Below are 16740 nucleotides of genomic sequence, written 5' to 3'. Positions count from 1 at the left end.
TGGACTCAGAGTTAGCTATGGTCAGGTGCTTCCAATGCATCGACAGTTGTTGGTGCCCGGAGGTTTATGGCAGACAGAGTTTCTCCCTTCTGCCGCCTGCTATCGGGGGCTATTGGGAGTCGATCGGAACTTTGAGACATTTTTTTACCATTCCCATGGTCTGCTCTTTGTCAAATTATGGTATTGCTTTGCACTGCTGTAACTATATGTTATAATTATGTGGTCTTGTCAGTGTTAGTCTTTGGTTTGTCCTGTTTTTTTGTGATATCACTCTGGAGCAACATTGTATCATTTCTTAATGCATGTATGCATTTCTAAATGAAAGTAAATAAGGACCGAGTCCTCATAATCTAATCTAATAATTAAAAATAATAACCACAAGAAGTAATGGCTTGTCATAAAAGCCCATTTGGTTCACTGATGCCCTTCAGGAGAAGGAAATCTGTCCACCTTTACCTGGTTTACTTCCTTGTCACTCCAGATCTACCCCATGAAATTGCGTCTTACTGGTTACACAAGTCATGCAGCTGAAACGTTATTGACACGTTCAAACAGAGGAAGAACATCTCCAGACTGAATGACCAGAGGGACTGCAGGGAGGTCTAGAGGGTGCTTCATCATCACCTTCTCAGCATCATTCAGGGATAGGCGAAAAGTACTAGTTTTGGTAGTGAAGAACAGATCACAAAAGGTAAATAGATAATATTTCAGAAGGTGTCCATGGTCACAGGAGCTCATTGTAGAATATGCAGTTACTGAAGCTTCTGCAGTAACTTTACTTCCCTCCGCATGCTTCCCTTGGGCAACATTCCAACTACCATCGAAAAGGCAGGTATCTGCTTCAAGGTCCACTCCCCATGGTTCTCAGTTCCTGGGATACACCCCGCAATCATTCCAGTGTTTATGTGAGGAGGGAGGGATTCAAATCTCATACAGTGCCACCAAACATGAATATTCATTATCCTGTCTCACTCTGCCTTCCAAGATAGGGATCCAAGTTAAAATGTCTGTCCCTTCCTTGGTCAAGATACAATTAGTTCATCACATAATTGTAACATCAAAGGAATTTGGGCACCATGGAAGTGTACTGGTTAGTGTCATCCTGTTACAGCCCAAGGCATCGCAGTTCAGAGTTCAGTTCACCACACTCTGTGAGAAACTTCGCAGTAATTTCCCCTTTGCTTCAGTTTCCTCCCACAGTACAAAGACGGACCGGTTAGTTGGTTAATTTTTTTATGTTCCTGTCCGCGCCTCGTGGCACATCGGGTGGCAACCCCGCCACTTCTTTAGCATTTGTCCATTTTTCTACAAGGCCGAGGTGCTAGCTCTATGCTCCAACTCAGCACAGATAGATAGAGTGCAAGGAGCCGGCTGGATTCAAACACAGGACCGCTCACCTCAAAGTCCAGCGCAGATGCCACTACGCCACTGGCCAGCATAGTAGGTTAACTGGTCATTGTAAATTGTCCCGTGATTAGACTAGGATTAAACTGGTGGGTTATTGGGCAGTGCACCTAGGTGGTCCTGACAGACCTGCTCTATGCTGTAACTCTTAAAAAAAAACTTCCAGCTGCTTGAGTTTTAGTAGACTAGACTTGTTTTATCTAAGTATGTCCATTCTGACCCTCTTGTACGGCCAGATCTGAAGCTGAAAGGGTGTCAGCTGAGGTCTAAGCTCTGCCAGGCTGCACCAACTAAACAAGGGTGTTTACCTGCTCCTTCAGACCATTGAGTGATCTCACTGAGAATTACGAAAAGCAGGGAGGGACAGGCAGGGCCAGGTCTTTCCACCAGCCAGAGCAGTTACAAAGAAAGAGATGTAAGAGGCCAGCCAGTTAGAAGAAATGAAGAGACATTCCTTTACTCTGAAGGTTGAGGATTTTTGTAATTCTCTTCCTCAGGGTTCTGAATGCTCCATCACCAAAGGGCTTGAGATACAGCAGGATGCCGTCACCAAACAAGAAACAGTCCACTCTGACGCACTTCAAATCATACTCGGGGATTTCGGTCGAGTTTGGTTGAAGAAACCCCTGCCCAATTACCATCAGCATATAACCTGCAACACCAGGGGTCCCAACACTGCTGAAGTAAGACAAGGAATATCTGCCATTCCACGCCCAGATCGCATTTCAGGAAATCTGATCATGTGGCTGTCCTTGTCCCGCCTGCATACAGACAGAGGCTAATGAACAATGCTCCAGAGATTAGAACAAAGAGGTGGTTGCAGGAGACAGAGCAGTGGCTGCAGGATTGCTTCAAGTCAGTGGACTGGGTCATGTTCAAGGACTCATCTGAGAATCTGAGTTAATACACCACAGTTGTCACGGGCTTTATAAAGAGAGTCGTAGATGAGTGTGACCCCACAACATCATTCAGTCTTCCCGAACCAGAATCCCTGGATGAACCATGAGATCTGCAAACTGACGAGGGCCACTTCAGAAGCATTCAAGTCTGGCAACCAAGGAAGTTTCAAGAGGTCCAGGTACGATCTCCGGAAAGCCATCTCACAGGCAAAGTGGCAATTTGTGACTAAGCTTGCAACAATCAAGGATTCTCAGCAGCTGTGTCAGGGATTGAATGCTATCTCCTTCCACAAAGCGAGATCAACTCACATAGGTGACACCAGGACTGTGCTTCCGGATGAGCTCAATACCACTGTGCTTGCATTGACTGTTAAAACATGGTGAAACCATCACGAACTCCCAGAGCCCTTGATGACCCTGTGATTTCAGTCTCTGAGGCAAACATGCCAGCATCCTTCAGGAGAGTGAACCCATTGAAAGCATCCGACCCAGATGGGGTACCAGGCCAAGTACTAAAGACCTGTGCTGATCAACCGGCTGGATTGTTCACTGACATCTTTAACCTCTTGCTACAGCAGTCTAAGGTAGCCACCTGCTTCACGCAGGCCTCAACTGTACCGGTGCCTGAGAAGAATATAGAAACAGGTCAAAAGCTTTAAGTTCCTCGGGGTCAATATCACAAATGACCTGACTTGGTCTAACCAAGCAGAGTTCACTGCCAAGAAGGCCCACCAGCGCTTTTACTTCCTGAGAAAACTAAATAAATTTGGCCTGTCCCTTAAAACCCTCACTAATTTTTATAGATGCACCGTAGAAAGCATTCTTCTATGGTGCATCACAACCTGGTATGGAAGTTGTCCTGTCCAAGACAGGAAGATGCTGCAGAAGATCGTGAACACAGCGCAGCACATCACACAAACCAATCTTCCATCCTTGGACTCACTTTACACTGCATGCTGTCGGAGCAGTGCTGCCAGGATAATCAAGGACATGACCCACCCAGCCAACACACTTTTTGTCCCTCTTCCCTCCGGGACAAGGCTCAGGAGCTTGAAGACCCATACGGCCAGATTTGGGAACAGCTTCTTTCCAACTGTGATAAGACTGCTGAACGGATCCTGACCCAGATCTGGGCCATACCCTCCAAATATCCGGACCTGCCTCTCGGTTTTTTTTTTTTTTTGCACTACCTTACTTTCCCTTTTCTATTTTCTAGTTATGATTTATAATTTAAATTTTTAATATTTACTATTGATTTGTACTCCAAGAAGCGCGAAGCGCAGAATCAAATATCGCTATGATGATTGTACGCTTTAATATCAATTGTTTGGTGACAATAAAGTAAAGTATAAAAGTATAACCTGCCTCAATGACTGTCATCCAGTAGCACTTACATCCACTGTGATGAATTGCTTACAGAGGTCGGTGACTTGGATCTGCTCTAATTTACCTAATCGCACAACAGGTTAGTTGTTAACCTGCGATTTCTTTGGCTCCTCACTCAACCCTGGAACATCTGGACAGCAAAGATGTATACATCGGGATGCTCTTTATTGACTACAGCTCAGCATTCAATACCGTCATCCCCTCAGAACTAATCAATAAGTTTCAAGACCTTGGCCACAATACCTCCTTGTGCAATTGGATCCTCAATTTCCTCACTTGCAGATGCCTCCTCTACAATCCCCATCATCATAGGTGCACAGTCCTCCTAATCTACTTGCTTCATACTTACGACTGCGTGGCTAAGCACAGGTCCATATTTAAGGAGACAAATCAGCATACAGGAGGGAGATTGAACATCTGGCCGAGTGAGGCCACAACAGCCTCTCACTCAGTGTCGGCAAGACCAAAGAGATGATTATTGACTTCAGAAGGAGATGACCAGAGGCCCATGAGCCAGTCCTCATCAGGGGATCAGAGGTGGAGAGGGTCAGCAACTTTAAATTCCTGAGTGTTACTATCTCAGAGAACCTGTTCTTCGCCCAGCACGCAAGTATAATTATGAAGAAAGCACAGCAGCAGCTCTACTTCCTTAGAAATTTGTGAAGATTCAGCATGACATCTAGAACGTTGACAAATGTCTATAGATGTGTGGTGGAGAGTCTATCTATTGGCTGCATCATGGCCTGGTATGGAAACACCAACACCGTTGAACAGAAAAGCCTACAAAAAGTAGTAGTTACAGCGCATTACCTCACGGATAAAGCCCTCCGCACCATTGAGCACATCAACACAGAGCATTGTTGCAGGAAAGCAGCATCCATCATCAGGGACTCCCACCACCCAGATCATGCCCTCTTCTCAGGAGCAGAAGATACAGGAGCCTCAGGATTCGCACCACCATATTCAGGAAGAGTTATTACAAGGAAATGAATCTGAGCTGTATACAGTGACGTATATGTAACCTTGATAATAAATTTACTTGATTATATTCAAAGTACAAAATCAACAGTTTGGACATCAGGGAAAGAGAGGACGTGGGTTTGAGGGCAGGAAAGTGACAGGACGTCAGATCAGTTGTAATCTCAATAAATGTTGGTGCAGACCAGCTAAGGGGTTGTCAGGGTCTTGAGGCTCTTACGGACTATAGCTGCTTCTGCTTCTGACGTAAATATGCAGCACCTTCATGAAATGGTATTTACAATCTGATTAAGTCACAGGCAATCATTCAACAATTAACTATTTTGCATGGATTAAGCTATGATATTGCTTCGCAGTCCAAACAATACCACGATCTGAATGAACACTAAATAAACAAGGATGGGGCATGGGGAATGCTAACGGAGACTCTGGGCCATTGCTTCACCTGCTACCTTGGCTTGTTAGCATCTCTGGAAGTCAGGTGAATGTTGATGAATCCAAAGAATATACCATTTGGCATTGGACACAAGGGGGCTTACAGGGAGTACACGAGTACTGACAAAACCAACGGTCCACACCAGAAGACACTGCGTACATTAACGCAATAGTCAGCTACCAGCTGTCCTGATAAATTTTTGAGGCTGTACGTGGCTTACTTGTCGCCACTTAGCTTTTAGGTATGATCCCAACACTGGACAAAAATTTAGTCAAACAAACAAAAAGCCCCTGCCTCCTCAAAAGCATCTGAGCAGGACAAGAAAAATCAATCAGTATGACTGCTGTGAAATTACAGGCAATGCAAAGCAAGGCAGTGACGATCCTCTCAGATCTGTTACCTCACCTGTGCTGGGAGCTCCACTCTGTAGTTCAAGTCTCCAAGCCAGAAGAGATGTGTGAACCGATTAGTAATGTCAAATGGACTCAGGTTTTTGTCTCCAAGGTTAACGAAGCGCAGGATGTTAATGTAGTTTTGGTTTCGTCTATCAAAGGAGAAAAGTAGAACAAGCCATTAAAGAACAGACTTTTCACTTTCATGCTGCAGTTGTGAACTGTGGAAACATGCCCTATCATACCAATCACAAGAGCTTTCAATTAGTACCCTCCCCTTGAACTTTCTCATCTCCACAAACTTCACACGTTTCCGATTGACTTTTGAAGATTACTATCAAATATGCTTCACTGCTGTTTCAGGACATGCATTCTTCTTCACGCTAAGTCACTGTCTGAAAATGTCTCTGCCCACTCGCTTCCACTCAGTTTCCCCATTCCAACTGGCCGCTTCCAAGCTGAGGTTACTCGTCAGCAGATCAGAGAGCCAGTGTAGAATTTCCCAGATGTGCTCAGCTTACCACCACTCCAGATGATGGGTTTATTCATTAAGGCAGCAGACGGCAGCTTCAAACACAAAACAGGCAAACAAAATGAATAAACCCTGCACACAGGATAGATTGTATCGAGAAATCTTGGGCAGACTCCAGTTGCAGGACATGAGCACTTATAAAAGAGAAGGCTGCATTAAATTGAGACCTTCACAGATACAAGACATCCCAAGTGCTCTACAACAAAAGAGGCAGCTTTGAAGCATAGTCGCTGTTGCAGTGCAGAAAGGATAGCAAGTAATTTTCTGCACAGACTGGTTCCAACAATATTGAAGGATTCCAGCAAAAACAAAAGCTTTCTGTGTGGAATGATGTTGGAGGCACAAATACATATCCCAAATTGCAGGCAAGCACAAGGCAGCTTCTTGCAGTTCTCTCGATGTGGAACTTCCATAAAATCTCCAAGGAGTGCTGTGCAGGAGCATCCACCTCACTAACTTACAGGCAACCAAAAACCAAGCACCCAACGATTGACTGCTCTACAGGAATCGGAGAAAGATATTGCTTTGTTGACCAACGGTCAGTGCCATCCTAATAAGTTCAAAGAGGGACGGAATGCCAATGGTGCCACAGGTTGAAACCCCACCGCTGTGGCTTCACTCTTACCTTAGCTTCTTCCCACCACCGGAGGTCAGGTGACTGTTGATGAATCCAAAGGATGTACCATTAAACATGAACGACACACCCACTGCCCCTTTATTACCTGGAAAAAAATATAACACAGTAAACCATCAGATTGCCCGCCAATCAAAACAATAACCCTTTACTTCAAGCAGCACACATTCATTGACAAGATATGTATCATACCTTCTTCTATTTTCAGTAACTAAGTACCTTGTACCCCAATGCCAGTATTCTGAACCCAGATAAAACTACTAGCCACTTGAATATTGCTGTCTATGTGAGGTTTGGATGCCCTCCTTGTGACCACGTGGGTTTCTGCTGGATGTTCCAGCTTCCTCCCATTTCCCATAGGCCTGCTGGTTGGAAGGATTATGAATGACTTGGTCAGTTATAGAACCTAAGGGTAGATAGGAATGTGGGAAAATAGATCACAGGGAAAATTAGTGTGGAACTGACAGTGCTTTGTGAATTCATACGGAAATAAAGTAAAGGCACCCGTTAGTCTTGCGAGACCACGGATCTGCACCTGGAAAGTCTTCACTCTCCAGGGCACAGGCCTGGGCAAAGTTGTATGGAAGACCAGCAGTTGCCCATGCTGCAAGTCTCCCCTCTCCACGACACCAATGTTGCCCAAGGGAAGGGCATTAGGACCCATACAGCTTGGCAACAGTGTCGTCGCAGAGCAATGTGTAGTTAAGTGCCTTGCTCAAGGACACAACACACGTTGCCTCGGCTAGGGCTCGAACTCACGACCTTTCGGTCGCTAGTCCAATGCCTTAACCACTTGGCCACGTGCCACAAATAAGGAAGATACAAAATCAACAAGAGAGCAAGTGGGGTTTACAAGTTACCTCGATCTCTTGGCGCTGGAGTTCATTATAGCCTTTTTCCAAATGTAGGTAAATATAAGTCTAAATACTGGAACTCCTTAACAGCATTGTGAGATAGACCTCATTGGCTGCCAGGGCCTGAGGGCCTGAGTTATGAGGAGAAGTCAGGCAAGCTGACACATTATTCCTCAGAGCGTAGAAGACAGAAAGAGTGACCTTGTCGAGGTGTATAAAATCACAAAGGGCATAGATAGGGTGAATGCATAGTTTATCTTTCAGGGAAAGGGAATGCAAAACTGGAGGGGGTAGATTTAAGATGAGGGGGAAAGATTCATAGGGAACCCGAGGGGCAACTCCTTCATGAAGAGGGTGGTGCAATATAGAATATGCTGCCAGGGGAAGTTACAATAACAACTTTTTAAAGAATTTTGGACAGGTACATGGATAGGAACAGATCTGAGGAATTGGGGTTAAAGGCAAGCAGATGGGACTAACAGATAGACATCTTGGTCAGCATGGAAAAATTGGACTTAAAGGCTTGTTTCCATGCTTAGTATCTCTATAGCCTGCTTACAGCAATCAGCACCATGCTGTTTGCTTTGGAGATTGTTAACTCTCCACAGTTTGGAGAAATGCCACTCCTGCTGTCTCTGTAAATTCTCCAAACCTATTGGCAGGTTTGCTAATTCAACGTTAGCATCATTCCTGGTGTCAAGGTCTTGATGCCATCCAAGATGCTCTATTGGAAGAAACTACATTTGCCATTGCCTGATACTTGATTTCTGAAACAACAGCTCTACTCTGAGCTCTGGCACAGTAAGAGATCTTTAGCATGTTAGAGAAAAGGTTCCAGAGTCTCCCCAAAAATGCTAAAGACCCCCACCAACTGCGGAGCAACAGCATGGACTTGGTGAGCCGAACGGCCTATTTCTGTACTCTATCTCACTACGACTCCATGAACTTAATAGAATCGCTGGCCCATGACTACTCAAAGTGGAGAAGGTTCATTCCAGATGCCATTGAATAATGTTGAAACTTAAACAGGAGACAACACCCTGAATTAACTGCCCACCACCTCCAATCCTACAAACTTCCATGTGCCGCACCTGTGCCAGAGCATGTGTATCTCATATAGGACTCTCAGCCAGAACTGGCAGGAGCAAGTCATCCTTGGCCACAAGGATATGCCCCAGAAGAAGGGAGAGCACTAGCTAAACAGTTTGCACTGGTTCTAGTGAGGAGTTCACCACCAGTTTCTGAGTGACTGGGGAGCAGGGCAATAACAAATAGTTCTCTCTGGTGATGGCAGCATTTCAAAATGAACCAGAAAAATCTTAAAAATGGTCATCTGAATGCTCTACTTCCAAAAATAATCACAAAAAGAATCAACACATCCCAAAGTTTGTCACAATGAGTGATAGATTAGGTTATATTGACACCTCAAACGAGAGTCCTGATAAAGGGTCTCGACCTGAAGCATCGCCTGTTTATTTCTTTTCTATAGGCGCTGCCTGGCAAGCTGAGTTTTCCAGCGTTCTGTGTGTCTTGCCTTATATTGACATCTATTGGTCAGGGCAATCCCAGGCCACATAAGGAGACAGCGTCCACTTAAACTTAGACAATGGCATGCTGCACTGGGAGTACTGGATCGTGAAAGGGCAGTCTGTCACACTCTATACCATCCAGTCCCACAGTGTGAAAGGACAATGTGTGCCCCATTGTACCACTCAGTCCAAATCTAAGGAATTGTTCTGTCTGTCTGAACCAAGCACTTGTGAAGATCCTTTGTGTTTGAAAACAATTCACTGAGTGTGTTCCCCAGCACATATGCCCAGATTCCATAACATTTGTACCAAGAGCATTGGCTATTCCAGTTTTGACACTGCTTGTAGAAATGTGACTGATCCGATTTTCATGTTCCGGTTTTGCAAGGATAACGATGCGGATATTCCACAAGGTCTGAGTTGCAATCTATGGGGGAGAAGAAGTACAATCAGTCAGATCAGAATTGCATTTCTTGTAGTATAATTTGTTTGTTGTACACAGTGTATTGCTGTCACGGGGTGGGGGAGCTGTGTGGGTAACATTGAAACAGGAGTGGGAGGTGCAGTGAGCACAGTTAATTATTAAACCCGTTGCTTTAATAAGTGAAGTTGGACAGAATGATACTTCATAGAATTAGAGGAGGGATTTTTATGCTGCACGTGCATTGATTGCATGATCCACTATTTTGGCTACTATCGATTAGATCCCATAATCACATTCTAGCACTCTAGCACTGTACAAGCTGAATATTGGGAGTATTGTTATGTGGCAGATCTGTTCTCTGCACCTGCATCAAGAGGCCTGTTTTCATACCAATTGGGTAGGCCAGTTACCTAAAATTTTAGTTTCCAGTTCATACCAGAAGAGGCTCATGAAAGATCGTTAATCTGCTATGTTACCTTGGCCTTTCTCAATAAATGAAACCTGACCTGTTTTGTTCTGCCCTCAGAGCACTCAGGTTCAAGAATTCCCCATGCACACGTGGAAGTTTAGAGCGACATAAACTTAACTGGCCACTCTGAAATACTCTCTCCAATTGCCATGGGCTTATATGGAGTTTAATACACTTACATGTTTAAACTTTATATAGGTGATATCCTTCAGCATGGATTTGAGCAGTTCCACCCATTCCTTCTCTCCTTGCGTATCCTCCTGAGTGCCAATAATGTAAATGTCATGGGGAATGTCGGCGGCTGTGTCATCCCGAGTCTTTCCCTGGCCTCGACACTGGAACCATGATCGTATGTCCGCAGGAGGAGAGGCATTCCCTAAACAACAGATAAATTTTATAGCACCACCTTCAGCCCAAAGAAGGTCCCTTGGCATTTCAAACTGGTCATTATCAGATAAAATGTGTTGACAAGTAACCAAGCTTTCTGAAGGAGGTAGGTTTTACAAGAAGTTTTAAACACACTGTAAGAAGGATGGGGTCACTGCGGAGTAGATGCAGAGGAAATTTACCAGGATGTTGCCTGGGATAGAGCATTTCTCTCCCAAGGCTGAACTTGTTTACCTTTGGGATGGAGAAGAATGAGAAGTGATCCGATAAGAGATGTACAAAATTGTAAGGGGGAGATCATAGGAAACATTTTCCTGCAGCAGGGACGTAACAGAGGGGATCAGAGTTGGAGTTTTTCCATCGAGGGTGGTTGGTGTTGCACGTTTAATATTTCAATAATATTTGAGTAATCTTGTATGTACAGCATATTACTTGATAAACACTTGTTAGTTTAAATAATTATGGGTTATATGTAAAAATGTTAATTGCCTATGTCATCACCCTGTCACATGATACGTGCACACCTCACTTCTAGTCAAAGTTACACCCACATTCTTCAGACTCCCGTGGTTTCTTTGAGTTAGTTTAATGTTTTGAAGTTACACAACATAACAACTGAAATCTGGAACGCACTGCCTGAGTAAATGATAGAAGCAGGTTATTCCTACAATATTTAACAATATCTTGATGAGCAGTAGAACCGCCAAGCCATAGAAAGCCATGGCCCAGGTGCTGGGATATTGGTTGGGAACATGATGGCTGATGGGCCCTTTTCAATGTTGTGAAGCTTGACAACAGAGAGAGGCGCTGAGAGGATATTCTGAAGCTTCGCGCCTTCTCGGTTGAAGGAACTGAGGAACTCCTCCCCTCAGAAAAAACTGAGGAAGAAGCAGAGCACCGTGGGAATTGTAGGACTGGATGAAGCTGGAGCGATAGACAGACGTGATGTGAATCTTAAAATCAATGACCCAAATAAGTTCCGTAAGCACAAGAATAGGGGAGCAAAGCACACTTCTAAATAACTGACTGGGGTTCGATATCCTTAGGAGCTTTTATCAGCAAGCTCTCAAATCACCAGCCCCCAGTACCTTATTTACGTACTTATAGAGATACAGCATGGAATAGACCTTTCCAGCCGTTTGAGCCGACTGCCTAGCAACCCCACCCGATTTAATCCTAGTCTGATCATTGGACAATTTACAATGACCAACTAAACTACCAACTGGTACGTCTTTGGAGTGTGGGAGAAAACCAGATCACCTGGAGGAAACCCACATGGTCACAGGGAAAACATACAATCTCCTTATAGACAGCAGGGGAATTGAACCTGGGTCGCTGATACTGTAAAGCGTTGTGCTAACCACTACACCACCCTTTTCTTTGTCTTGCTTCCAGTGAACCTGCATCAAGCCCAGGCAAGCACTGAAACTTATATAATTGCAGGGTTTGGGCTTTCATTTCCCCTCGCCAGTTGTCTGGAGAATTGTGGTGAGCCACCCCCCTGAACAGCCGTAATCTCCGTCGTGCTCTCTGCTGAACTATGTTGAAGCAGAGAGGAAATCAGTCATGTAGATTGCAGAGGGGTGGCAGATATTAGTAAACCAAATGATTTTTGATTTATTTTTGCTCACATCATACCCTTTTATTTCTGGATTTCTGAGCTGCTGGTAACTAGATTCCTAACTGAGCCAGTGAAGTAATGGTCATGTTTCACGGAATGGTCAATTTAACTCAGAGCAAGGACTGGGTTGTTCTAACCATAGCAGAAGGAGAAGGGCAGGACTGCCAGCTCGATATTGCACCACACAAATGCCACAGGGGTGACAGAGGTAGAGGTGGTATTGTGAGGGAGGCGGTGCATTTTTGATCGTGGAGGATGTAACCACAATACTGAGAGATGAAATTCTTGGGAGATTGTTAAATGGGAGGCCATATGGGTAGAATTTAGAAACAAGGGGAGAGTCACATTGGTGGAACTATATTTACAGACCCCCCCCCCCCCATTGTCAGCAGGAACTTGAGGAGCAGGTGAGTAGAGAAATTGTAATAATGATTAGGTGGGATTTTTGGGAGATGTAAATTTCCCTTGGTATGGATGAGCCAACCTAGAATGTTAAGAGAATGGACAGGGTGGAATTTGTCCAGAGAAGTTTCCTAAACCTCAGGACCCTGAACAGGAGGGCACAATAATGGAACTCTTCTTAATAGCAGAGGCAGGGCGTGTAACTGTAGAGGCAGAGCGGGAGCACTTTGGCTCTGGTGACCTTAACTTTATTACTTTTGAGATAGTTTTGGAAAAGATAGGGCAGGTCCATGGTTAGGATCTTGAAATGGAGCTGGGCTACTTTTGGGGGAAATCTAGCAGAGATCAATTTGGAGAGACTGTTTGAAAGGAAAAGAAGAAATGGCAGGAAATGGGAGGCTTTTAAGAGTGTGACAGCAAGTACCAAGAAGCGGTATTTTCCCGTTAAGGTGAAGGGGAAACCTGGCAAGTATATGGTACCTTAGATGATGAAGGATATTGAGGTTCAGCTCAAGAAAAAGGAAGAATACATTGCGTTTAGGAGGTAGAGATCGAGCAATTTCTTAATAAGTATAAATAGGTTAAGAATATTCTTAAGAGGGAAATCAAGAAGTTTCAGAACTTGGCCTCTGTTCCTCCTTCTGCAACTGGATCTTTGACTTCCTTATCAGAAGACCACAGTCAGTGTGGATTGATAATAGCACCTCGCTGACAATCAACACAGCTGCACCTCAGGGCTGTGCACTTACGCACTGCTCTACTCTCCCTACACTCGTAACATTGCAGCTAGGCACAGCTCAAATGCCATTTAGACATTTAACAATGACGCCACTGCTGTGGGCAGAATCTTAGAGAGCGATGAAGAGGCGTACAGGAACGAGACAGATCGGCTGCTTGAGCGACGGTGCAACACACAACATCAGCCACTGACTGTGGACGTCAGGAGAACACACAGCAGTCCTCATCGAGGGGTCAGGGGTGGAAAGGGTGAGCAACTCCAAGTTCCTGAGCCTCAACATCTCATTGGATCTGCCTGGACCCAAGAGACTGATACAATCACAAGGAAGGCACGCCAGCGCCTCTACTCCGTTAGAGTTGGAGGAGATTTGGTATGCCACCAAAGACTCCTGAAAACTTCTACTGATGTATGGTGGAGAGCCTTCTTGCATCACAGTCTGGTATGGAGACCACCCTCTCCAACCCCAATGCACAGAATTGCAACAGGCTGCAGAAGGCTGTAGACTGAGCCAGTTCATCAAAGTCATAACCCTCCCTGCCAACGAGGACATCTTCACAATGCACTGCCTCGAGAAGGCAGCATCCATTACTAAGGGCCCTCACCATCCGGGAAATAATCTCTTCGCATTACTACTACTGAGGAGCAGGTACAGGAGTCTGAAGACCCACACTCAATGCCTTAAAAACAGCTTCTTCCTCTCCACCATCAGTTTACTGAACAGTCTGTGAACCAATCAGCACTACTTAATTTTTCACCTTTTGTACCACTTTTTTAATAATTCACCATACTGTACTGCTGCTGCTACACAGTAAATTTCCTAATATATGGCATGATAATAAATCTGGTTCTGATGAGGACAAAGAAAGGGCATGGGATGGAAATGACAAGTAACGTTAAGGAAAACACAAGAAGTTCTATAGCTATGTTAAGAGTAAAAGTGTTGCTAGGGGAGAGTAGGGATCAGCAGGACTGCCTATGTTTTGAGCCGTGGAAAATGGGTGGGATTTTTAAATTTCTCCTGTGTCTACTGAGAAAATCATGATTGCTCAAGAGATAATGGATTCAAATGGAAGTGCTTTGGAAGATATTTACATATATTACTAGGGAGGAGGTACTTGCTGCTTTAAGTTGGACAAAACCTCAGGGCCCGACCAAGTGCACTCTCAGACTTTGTGAGAGGTGAGAAAGGAAATTGCAGTAGATGTTATGGAAATATTTACTTAATCGTTAGCTGCTGGTGAAGTTCCTGAAAACGGGAAAATAACTGAAGTTGTTCCATTGTTTAAAAAGGGTAGCAAAGACCAGCCAGGGAAATAGTGGTCTGTCAGCCTGACATCAGTAGTGGGGAAATTACTGGAGGGAATTCTGAAGACCAGGAACTACCAGCATTTGGACAGATAAACCTTTTAATGTTCCTTGGAAAAAAAAACTCTGAAAGATTTGACAAACATGACTTCCCATGCTTTGTGCTTCCCATGGAATCCAGGGAGAGCTGGCCAGGTGAATTTAAAATTGGCTTGGAGGCATGAAGCAGAAGGTGGTGCTTCAAGGTTGCTTCATTAGCAAATGGAGTAGAGTGTCACAGGGGTCAGTGTCGGGACCTCTGCTTTTTGTTATTTAATAAATGATTTGAATGAGAATGCACAAAGCTTGATCAGCAAGAATGCCGATGACACAAAATTAGTTGGCACTATTGATGATGAAAAAGGTTGTCGTAGATTAAAGGGGGTTCTTGACTAGTTAGGAAAGTGAGTTGAAGAGAGATAAATACACTCTGTAGACACTTTATTAGGTACTGTACACCTGCTCATTAATGCAAATATCTAATCAATCAATCAATCAATCAAGATGCAGCAACTCAATGCATAAAAGCAAATGTGCAGTTGCTGGAGAACACAATTGAGAACCAAAGAGCAAGCTTGCCGTATTGTAGGGAAATGAGGAATTGTTGTGTTCTGTGTTTTAAAGAGATGTGGCTTACTTGGAGTATGCCAGCTAGGGCAATCAGACCTGAAGGCTTCTCAATACACAGGACAGACCAAACTACTGATTCAGAAAAAGCAAAAGCTAGGGGTGTGTGTTTCATGATGAACAGACTGTGCAATGAGGGCTATCTGTTTATATGTCTCTGAGGCTATAGTGAGAGTATCAGAATCAGGTTTATTATGTTGATACTTGTTGTAAAATTTGTTGCTTTGAGGCAGTACAGTGCAATATATTAAAATAAAGAAAACAAACAAGTTACAATACAAAATATAAAACAAATATGTAGTGCAAAAAGAACAAAATAGTGAAGTAGTGTTCATAGGTTCAGAAATCTGATGGCAGAAGGGAAGAAGCTGTTCTTAAAACATTGAGTGTAGCGTGTGGCTTTAGGCTTCTGTACCTCCTCCGTGATGGCAGCAATGATCTGGATGGTTGGGGTCCTTAATGATGGATGCCACCTTTTTGAGGCGTCACCTTTTGAAGGTGTCCATGATGATGAGAAGACATGTGCCCACGATCAGGTTTGTAACCCTTTGCAGCTTTTTCCAATCCTGTGCATTGGCATGGTGGCGATGCAACCAGTCAGAATGCTCTCCAGGGTACAAGCGCAGAAACTTGCAGGAGTCTTTGGGGACATAACTAATCTCCTCAAACTCCTAATTAAATATAGCTGCTGGCGTACCTTCTTCATAATTGCATCAACATGTTTGGCCCAGGATAGATTTTCAGAGATGTTGACATCCAGAAATTAGAAAATGTTCATCCTTTCCAGTGCCGGCTCCTTAATGAGGACTGGTATGAGTTCCCCTGATCTGCTTTTCCTGAAGTCCACAATCAATTCCTTGGTCTTACTGATGTGGAATGCAAGGTTGTCAGTGTAATAACAGACATTATTTTAAATTACAAAACTTTTAAATGCCTTTCCTAAGTTCAAAAGAAGTTAATGTATGCTATACAGGACAACAGTGAGCTGGGAGATGCGTTATGCAGGACTCAAGATAACAGAAATTGTCACACTAATTAAATGAGGTACAAGATTGTTTAACAAATTGCTGAACTGACTCCCAAGGGCTGTCTTGTCTTGAAACAGTTTGTCTCAAGTGGGTCTTACCCATGTTCCATGTTCCGATGAAGATGTTGATCATGTCTGGTTCTGGAAAATCCGAATGTTTATTTTTCATCAGTTGCAGAAGTTGGCAGAATCCTTCCCGCTTCTGGTAACAGAAAGACAAAGGTAAGCACAAAATGACAGGTGTAACACTAAATGCTCTGCTCAGACTTTCTGAGTCCACAGAGGGCAAATCAACCATCACGCAAGGACTACTGAAGGTGCCAAAGAAAGATTATTTGTTTCTCTATTTGTTCTTTCCCCAGAGCAATAATAGGATCAGGTGCCAGCTTGCACAAACAATTTTTCACTGCCCACACTCACCTCACCTCCCACTCCAGTTCTTCTGCACATTGAACTTGCTATCCAGCTTGTGCTTTTTCCAGTCGGTGGCATTCTTGCTCATCCGTGTTTGATATACACAACACTTCTTCAGGAGTACAGTTAGCATCTAAAGCTCACTGATAAAATGTGGAGGGCTATGGTCCACGTTCTGCACTATATCAATTTTCTGATTGTTAACACAGCTCCACACTAACATGAGGCAAGAAGCTGTAGAC

At 44.1% G+C, this 16740-nt stretch overlaps 1 protein-coding gene across 4 annotated transcripts in view; it reads right to left on the bottom strand.

Moving 5' to 3' along the window:
• The window catches only part of inpp5d (inositol polyphosphate-5-phosphatase D), a 149706-nt gene that overhangs the window by 59243 nt on the left and 73723 nt on the right, over positions 1–16740 (bottom strand). For all 4 annotated transcript variants that reach the window (XM_072255668.1, XM_072255669.1, XM_072255670.1 and 1 more), the window contains 5 exons: positions 16184–16286; positions 10117–10313; positions 9354–9471; positions 6653–6749; positions 5509–5647 (listed from right to left, as the gene is read on the bottom strand). In XM_072255668.1, the coding sequence (XP_072111769.1) occupies positions 5509–5647; positions 6653–6749; positions 9354–9471; positions 10117–10313; positions 16184–16286 (654 nt within the window). The remainder of the gene's footprint in view (positions 1–5508; positions 5648–6652; positions 6750–9353; positions 9472–10116; positions 10314–16183; positions 16287–16740) is intronic.

Source organism: Mobula birostris, chromosome 4 (assembly GCF_030028105.1).
Source record: "Mobula birostris isolate sMobBir1 chromosome 4, sMobBir1.hap1, whole genome shotgun sequence".
Classification (NCBI taxonomy): Eukaryota; Metazoa; Chordata; class Chondrichthyes; order Myliobatiformes; family Myliobatidae; genus Mobula; species Mobula birostris.
The sequence above is the reverse complement of the archived record's forward strand: the minus strand, read 5'-3'. Positions and strand labels throughout refer to the sequence as shown.